Here is a 9,218-nt window from a genome sequence, read left to right as displayed (position 1 = left end):
GGCAGCATTTTCTCCTCTGCTTTCGGTTAGGGAGGTCCAGTGGTTCCTAAGCTAAAGGAGTTTATAAAGGAAGTTTGAAACCTCCTTTCCTATCATTCTAGAGAATTCGAACGGCACTTATCATGGCTGCCAATGAGGGACTTCCGGGTCATTTCACTCCGTTAGGAAGGTTCCTAAGCTAAATGGACTATTCGACTTCAGCCCTGGTCCTTTCATCAGACGGGAAGTGAAAGAACGAGCAAGACCCATTGCTGGTATGATAACAACCTGCTACTAAGCACACAGGCATCTTGTTAAAGTTATCTTATCTTAGCCAGCGCCATATAGATAGATTATATTTATAAGGCGCTGATTTTAGCTATCTCTTAGTGGAGGAAAACAAATGTGACATCACTTACGCGACTCACGGATTTGTTGTCTTTCTAGTTGTGTATTTTTCATAGTCTTATATTTCAACAGTTTTACGACAAACTGTGACTTTTTTGACATGGAAATTATTTTTTAAGATAGACCAACATCATATGTGTAATTCATGGAACAATTCAAACGGGATCGAAAGATTCGTTTTCTCTCTCCATTGACTTCGATACATTATTTTTCCGAAATAAGGTCCCATGGACCGGAAGTAGATGGTCCACTCTAGTCCTTTCCGGGGGACCTCCATGGGACCTTATTTTCGGAAAAATCATGTGTTGAAGTCAATGGAGAGAGAAAGATTATCTTTTGATCATGTTTGAATTGTGCAACGAATTACACATATGATGTTTGTCAATTTAAAAGATAATTTTGCAAGTCAAAAAAAGAAAAAAATGTCTCGTAAAACTGTGAAGTAACAAAAATGTTTGTGTGAAGCACTCAATGAACTACATCTCCCGTCTCGCAGGACACACCAAGACGGCCGTCACGTTAGCACATTTCACCTCTTTCTTTCAGAATGAAGTGAAAAGTATTAAAAGAGGTGAAAATCACTAAAAGTCTGGCCATGTTGAGAACTGTACATACACAAAAGGGGAGTTAGTCGTTTCCGTAAGAGCCAGCATGCGGGACCGGGATTCTGGGATTTGTAGTCTTTCTAGTTGCATATTTTTCATAGTCTTATATTTCAACAGTTTTACGACAAACTGTGACTTTTTTGACATGGAAATTATTTTTTAAGATTGACAAACATCATATGTGTAATTCATGGCACAATTCAAACGGGATTGAAAAATACGTTTTTTCTCTCCATTGACTTCAATACATAATTTTTCAGAAATAAGGTCCCATGGGGCGGAAGTAGATGGGCGTGACTTCGCCACTATATATAAATAAAAGGGTCGCGTTAGAAAACAATTCACTCACAGATTCAAAATCATGAAGGTGGAATCCTCCTATATACTTAATAATATTTATTGCAGCCAGGGGTAGAAACATGTTTTTTTCTGCTGTAAAGTTGGGCATTTTAACATGGGGCTCTATGGAAATTGCTCCTTTCTGCAGTCATCGCCTATCGGCCAATATATGAACTGCAGTGTGTGGCACTTCCGTATTGGCGTCCCGTATGGAATCAAATTAGGGTCAATAATATTCACAAATTATTTCACAGTCTGCAGTTGTATATCACCTGTTGTGCGCATGTGAAAAGATTTTGTGCATGTGTAAAAAAGTTTTGTGCACACAGATATAATTTGCTCGTGTAAAAACATGTTGCAGCTGTAGAAATATTTTGTGCGTGTGTGAAAAGTTTTTGCAGATATAATTTGCACGTGTAAAAAAGTTTTGCAGGTGTAGAAATATTTTGTGCAAGGATATTTACAACAGTGAGGTTTCACAAAGTCTGAGATACGGACACACACATTTCCTATCTGTGTGTGCGAACCTGAAGTTACAAGCTACAAGCTGCTATTTACGAGTACGAATTTTGACCCTGTTTTTACGCCTGAGTATGCTAGCCAATCAGCACGTTGCCCACTGACTAGCCAATCGGGACGTAGCCCACTGACCATCCAATCATAGGACACAAGGTTCTAACGCGTTCGTTTTGCTGACCTGCGCCACTTGGAGCGTGCTTGCGGGAGTCAACATGGAGGAGCCCGAGGCGAACTCTTGTGGGACACAGGTGGGTTAATTACATGCTACCACGGAACATGCCACTACAGTTTTAATTAACTGACGTTACATCGTAATTAACTAAATATATCAAGACAGCTGTGCGTGCATCCCGGAGTTACTTAAATTGTATATTTAACGCTAGCTAGTTGATGTGGTCTTTGCTAATACTACTTTGTGCCACCCTCCTTTTTTGGGCTCAGTACTATCCCAACAAAGTATTTCCATTTACCTATATATAAAACAACATGGTAAAGCAGTAAAATACAGCTCATCTTTAAAAACGCAAATGTCATTTATTTGATGTATTTCCACAACCTCTTGTTGTCTTTGAATGCAGCCTCTCCATCCCAACTCGAACAGCTGACAAAATTCTGGGTAGGGTGGGAAATCCCTACAGACACCTTGAAGGTCCGAGTTGTGAAGGGGGCGTACCTGAAGTCTTCCACATGTTTTGGCACATTGCATGTACCTGGGCACTTCCAAAACTATGAGGACTTTTCCAAGCATGTGGAGAGCTGCATTGCAACCTATGTTACAGGCTTTGGTGTAGTTTAGATACTGCTCATCAGTATGATTCTGTTGCAAAAAAAACATTGTTTCAGTGTTATGGAGCTTCTGCTTTTGTTCATTGGTGTAAAAAGGGATTTTGTCTTTGGTATTCTTTCACCTGAAAAGAGATCTCCATTTTAAGAATATCGACTCACAGAAACGAAACCTTTTGAGATTATTACTACTTCATTTGTTCCAGTGGTCAGCTCAAAATTGAACTTGAACATGACATTTTGTGACAGATACTATAACCTTTGCCTGGTACTCTTTTTGTACTGCATTTTGTTGGAAGGGCTGTTTGGATTGTGCCATATGTAGTTCTGGCACCTGGTTCAGGTAGTTGTAACCAATGGCATCATTCATTCTGTTAATAGTCAATATTTAGAAAATGGTCTATTACAGTACTTGTTATTGCTGATGTATTTACTTGAATCCTACAGCTCTTGTATCCAAAGATTCTAAGAAATAAACCATTGACCAGTGACTTTGGATGTTTGCTTCATTTCAATTTACCCACATTTTACATTTTTCACAACAATCAAAATTTGAATTATTATATTATATACCTTAAAATGTTCTTCGGCTAAAAAAGTAATTTCCATTCATAAACCACAGAACTGATCATTTGCTGTGTAAACATTTCCCCGGGGACTATTTTGAATGCAGGTTGAAGTCTCTGAAAATGATTTTTTCAAGTCGTAGCGGAATGAACAGAAGTCAATGTCAGGATGAAAGGTAGGGACATTATTGTGAGTTCTAAAATAGAACATTATACTACTACTGTAGTATCTTTCATGTAACAAGGAACTGCATTAGCTAGTGGAAAGCCATGTTATTCTAAGAGTAACATTTCAGGTTACTACAAATAAAGTAGGCCTCTAAAATTGAAATACATTTATTTTCCCTTTTCAAAATGAGAATATAACAGTCATGCCCTATATATATATATATATTCCATCATCCTCTACCCAACCACCCCCACAAAAGTACCACGTATCTCCAGATGTGTTGGTGTTGAATGTTTGTGATCAACTGAAGGATGAAGTGTTACTTAAATTCTTCTTCAGCTAAATAAACTCTTTAAAAAGCCTCTTGGATCAGCTTGAAAAGTAGTCGTCACAAAGCTGAAAACAGGCTGTTTTTCTGACTTTGTAGAGATACGTGGTTTTCACAGGACAGAGACAAAGATACAAACACATGATGATCTTATAGAATATGATGCATTGATGGAGATTAAACTAGCCAACAGGATATAAAGGATTTATATGCAACCAATTACTGAATACTTCTTCCACTGCTGAAAGTTAGTATGCATTGTGCCTTATGCTTCCTGACTTGATTCAAGGACACCCTCTATGTAGTGAACTACAGCACTATAGATGTCTGCCCCAAAACACAATGAAGGAGCAGTAGGATTAAAAAGTTGATTCAGTCCTTCCAGTTCTTCGATGCCCAGGGGAGATGCCAGTTCAGGAACTTGTACTCCAATTTGATCCATGTCTGCAATTTCCACATCTGGAAAATGGATCCCCTGAAATAAAAAAGTAATCGGGTTTGTTAAAATAATTACATGGGATGACACCCTAAAACAGTGGTCAGGAACCTTTTCTAGAAATCATTTGGCTCCCAACAAATACAAATTCTAAATTACTAATACAGTCCATTATTTATTATTAAATTATTTCCACCCCACTGATTAAATTGTTGTTTTGTCAATCTTGACATGAACACTAAACTAGATTTCAATCACTTGACATGCATTACTGAACTGTCATTTATTAAGCCATTTATTTAGTTTAAATGTTATCCTTGTACAGACTAAATAGACTAGTGCACTGCATATTCATTGCAGTTTTCAGGTGTTAATTTACCAGTGAAAGAAGTCAGCATCTTTTTTTCCTGCAATATTCTTTTTGAGGCCTACAAATTCAAAGAAAAATAAAATGAAAACAACTACAACAGTAGTTGTTTTCATTAGTTTTACATTTTTCGGATTGTGGCCTATGTCTTTGTATATCAACAAAACTATTCTATGCAACTGAAACTCAATGTTACATTGTGTTGCATAGCCCATTGTTGGCTTGGACACAAATTGTAATTCTGCTGTAGCCTGATTATGCATATGGTTATTGCTGTGTACTATTGGAAGATGCCTGGTAAAGTGAAACACAGTGGTCCTGGTAGGCTAAATTCCAGTTCCTGTGTGTTGCATTTTCATTATAATATTAAGAACAGTGTAAGGATTTTGTCAAATAAACCTATAACCAAATACTAACATTGTTATGACTTCTAAAAGAAAGCAAGGTGTGCTAACATTGGCTTCCTCCACAATGGTGAATAAAACACAGAACTACAAAACAGTTTTTCCCCTTTACCTCAAAGTTGTCAGGAGGGCCGACAGGGCTCTGACTCTTCCCGATTTCCCACAGCTGGTTAGGAGTGAGGTTACGTTCTGTTCGGAGTGAATGGTTATTCCAGCCATCTGTGAATGTGTCAAGATCTTCCTGAATTCGGGGCAGAAAGACATACTGAGCACAGAAAAGGTGTGTGCAATTTGCTGGGTCGAGCAGGCCATCCTCCTCTAGGCTGTGGAGCAGATCGTAATAAATACTTGACACGACATTCCACACGTCACGCCACAGGCGCTCTATCCTGAAAGACAGTTGACAAAAATAAATGAATAAATGCAGTCCGTAAACAATTATCACACCGTTACGTTGCAAAAAATGCAAATAGTAACTCAATGGATTTTTCCCCATCCCTAATAACACTAATATGTACATTAATCTCAGCAACAACTTTTAGCACCATAATTAATGGCAGCACGTCACTACTAAGCGATACACTAGCAAAAGATATTTTGACCAAAGAAAGCTTTATGACAGAAGCTACAACCATACACTGATATTACCTTTGATTATGAACACTTTTCCCTGAGATGAAGCTTCCCCTGCCGCACCCACGAACGTCAAACATATGTCTGGCAATGTCCACATTTTCCACACCTTGGTCTCCTCTGACCCTTGACATGTACAACCATACAGATACCATGTTAAGTAATTTGACAATGTGAAATTTGAATCTATGTACTCTTAGAGCTGGCTGTATCTCCAGTTTTCTAAGTACAGCTATAGCCATTTAACAAGCTTCACTATTGGCTCCTGGCTAATCCCCCAGGGAACCAGCAGTTTTAAAGATTTTGTTACCACAGAAACAAGAGGTTTTAGTATGAGACTGAAACATTCTTTATGGGCACATCACTGGAAAGACCTACACATAATATTGGGAATATGTCATGAGGTCATGTAAAGTAATATAAACAAGGAATGAATAATCCAATCTCATTCTATGGCCATACCCATAAGTGTCATCACTGGTAAAGTGTTGTTTCAGAAATTACATATAGGGGGTGCTAGGGCTTCCTGGGCCTTTGCTTAATAGGCACTATATCCCCAACTATCAATTTACAACTTTTCTTGTAAAACTTAGTGAAAAATCTGTTGATCATGTAGGCCTATAGACCTTTTTGAAAAGCAGCCATTTTGACATAAAATAGTAGGGTAAACACAGGTGTTACCAGTGATACTAATTAATGTTCTGTTCCATTCAGATCAAACAGTCAGGGTGCTGCTATTGTGCATGTTGGCTCACTGGAAAGGCTCTACTGCACTAAATAGAATGGAACCTTAATCAACTTAATTAATTTAACCTGTATTTACCTGCTAGTTCATGTCAATACGGCTGCCGTAACAAAAGTCTACCTTATTTTTATAAAATGGCCTAGACTGATACAAATCAGTGTTCTTTTAACTGTATCAAGTGCACCTGACATTTTTCTTCATATTCAGTATTTCCAATAATCCAATGTTTACATGTAAAAAAAAACACACACAAAACAAGAAATAGCCTGTTACCTGGATGGAAATCCGTGTTTGTCCACAGCCTCAAGGAAGAACTGCAGAGCTGTTGAAGCCTTGTTGTTATTGGCTACTTGTAGGTACATGATCTATGAGAGCATTTATAGAAAGGAAAAAGTAAGCACCACAGAAACACAGTACTCAAATAACCTATTAATGAATTAAATACTGACCCCATACTGTATGTGCGTGATAATTAACTTTAAAAAATGGCATTTAATATCAATTCACTTTTGGTCAATTGTAAAATAAACTCCAGGAAGCACTAACCTTTCTTGAAAATCCATCAATTCCACCAAATATTACCATACCATATCTGCAAAATAAAAAGGTATTAATTGCTTGATGTATCCACACCACATCTTGTCCCACCAAGTCCTTTGATGATTGAAATAATCTTCGTGTCCATCGCCAGACCCCTTTTTGTGGTGTTGTGCTGAATAACATGATGTGATCGGCGCCTACATAAGATGACCCGCACAATGTATAGTGAAATGTTTATCTTTGGCTACAATACTGCTTGTGTTTACATTATATAAAACATAGCTGAGGAAGAGCATTTATTGTTATAAATATGTTATTTGTGTCCTAAATATTGCTGATTGGTCTTTTAAATGAATGAAGTAAGGCTAATTTTGGCCTGAACTCGAGCAGTGAGGCATGTGTTTCAGGTTAAAGCTTTTGAAGTTCTGCCCTTTTCATGCAAAAAAGTATAATGCATGGACTGTAGAGTATATGAAAAAAATATAGAATTATATTTAAACAAATAAAATAATTAATACATAAATCAATCATATACTGTAGAGTATATGATTGATTGATTTTTAAGAAAACATGAATTGCTCATCGTCTATTGCAGCGGGTTGTAAGGAGCATTTGTGTTGAGTAGGCCATACAGTTATTTATTATTGATTATGAAGATCGTATGGTTAGCCCACTTTACCGTTCCTTTTCTGTTCACTTGCTTTATTTTCCAGCTGACGTGAACACAAGTCGGATTGGAAACTGAACCTTTTCGACCTTTGGCTAACTAACGTTACGTTACCTTCCTCTCCATATTAAATGCCCGGGGCATTATGTCAGGAAGCACCCGACAAAAGTGTTGCATTAATTTCTTTAACATTAACGTTACTCATTCAAACGGCACAACAACAACAAACGTTAATTTAGCCAACAGACTGTAGCTAGCTAAGACAATAGCAAAGACCACATCAACTAGTTAGCGTTAAATATAAAATATAAGTAACTCAGGGATGCACGCACAGCTGTCTTGATATATTTAGTTAATTACGATGTAACGTTAGTTAATTAAAACTGTAGTGGCATGTTCCGTGGTAGCATGTAATTAACCCACCTGTGTCCCACACGAGTTCGCCTCGGGCTCCTCCATGTTGACTCCCGCAAGCACGCTCCAAGTGGCGCAGGTCAGCAAAACGAACGCGTTAGAACCTTGTGTCCTATGATTGGATGGTCAGTGGGCTACGTCCCGATTGGCTAGTCAGTGGGCAACGTGCTGATTGGCTAGCATACTCAGGCGTAAAAACAGGGTCAAAATTCGTACTCGTAAATAGCAGCTTGTAGCTTGTAACTTCAGGTTCGCACACACAGATAGGAAATGTGTGTGTCCGTATCTCAGACTTTGTGAAACCTCACTGTTGTAAATATCCTTACACAAAATATTTCTACACCTGCAAAACTTTTTTACACGTGCAAATTATATCTGCAAAAACTTTTCACACACGCACAAAATATTTCTACAGCTGCAAAATGTTTTTACACGAGCAAATTATATCTGTGATATATAAATATATAAACTTTTTTACACATGCACAAAATCTTTTCACATGCGCACAACAGGTGATATACAACTGCAGACTGTGAAATAATTTGTGAATATTATTGACCCTAATTTGATTCCATAGTCCCGGCTCTTCCCCAGAGTTTGCCGCTTGGGCGTGCCCCACAATTTGAGAAACGCTGATTTAGAGCAACAATGCTTATCTATCTTAAACAATCAACAAGAAATGTGTTTCCTGTCTTAGGAAATCTTTGTATTATCTGACAAACAAAGAAAAAACACTCACCTCAGCACAATTCAGGACTAAATGAATATATTAGTGTGAAGTATAAACGATTCCATTTAGCTTATTGTGAATGTAGTTTACAGGCACATTTTTTGAGAAGTTCAATCAAAATGTCACATTGACGCCACAAAGGGGCAGTCTATACAAGCCGACATTTCAACATTCAGACAAGGTTCATGGTATAGAGTAAATGGTCTTTTATCCTCATCTAAAATTAATCATGATATGAAATCTGCCGAATTAATACATGATTCAATTTGTGTTTTTACTTTGTCTTGTCTGACAGAAATATTTTCATTTTATTTTTATTAGCTTATTTTTTAAATATATATATTATTCTGAAATTGGCCGATCTGTATAATAAGTACTTTTAGTTTTTCGTGCGTATATATTGATTCTAATACTTGTGATTGCAGGACTTTTACTTTAACTGAGTATTTCTACACTCTGGTTCATCTACTTTTACTCAAGTACGAGATCTAAGTACTTCTCCCACCTCTGTGTACGAGTATGGCTGCATTATTATACACAACAATGAATTGGTGACCAAATTATTTTGGAAAGAAAGTTTGCTTTG

General features: G+C 37.4%; 1 protein-coding gene and 1 long non-coding RNA gene across 3 annotated transcripts; one reads left to right on the top strand and one right to left on the bottom strand.

Moving 5' to 3' along the window:
* Positions 1–1,545: 1,545 nt before the first annotated feature.
* Positions 1,546–4,116, top strand: LOC307028732. The gene is made up of 2 exons (XR_013805085.1): positions 1,546–2,098; positions 2,429–4,116. It is a non-coding gene; the product is annotated as an uncharacterized lncRNA (long non-coding RNA).
* Positions 3,520–8,189, bottom strand: LOC307028704 (uncharacterized protein). 2 transcript variants are annotated; one of them, XM_079663953.1, is made up of 6 exons: positions 7,912–8,189; positions 6,828–6,873; positions 6,555–6,646; positions 5,552–5,662; positions 5,016–5,292; positions 3,520–4,171 (listed from the first exon to the last, which is right to left on the bottom strand). In XM_079663953.1, exons 2-6 carry the CDS (start codon positions 6,864–6,866, stop codon positions 3,962–3,964), a joined length of 729 nt encoding a protein of 242 aa, XP_079520079.1. In that variant the 5' UTR covers positions 6,867–6,873; positions 7,912–8,189; the 3' UTR covers positions 3,520–3,961. The 2 variants fall into 2 exon arrangements, with proteins under 2 accessions (XP_079520079.1, XP_079520078.1); XM_079663952.1 differs by lacking the exon at positions 7,912–8,189 and having other exon boundaries at positions 6,828–7,393.
* Positions 8,190–9,218: the final 1,029 nt, after the last annotated feature.

This window comes from Notothenia rossii (genome assembly GCF_949606895.1).
Source record: "Notothenia rossii genome assembly, chromosome: 1".
Lineage (NCBI taxonomy): Eukaryota > Metazoa > Chordata > Actinopteri > Perciformes > Nototheniidae > Notothenia > Notothenia rossii.
Note: the sequence above shows the minus strand (reverse complement) of the source record. Positions and strands in the feature narration are given on the sequence as shown.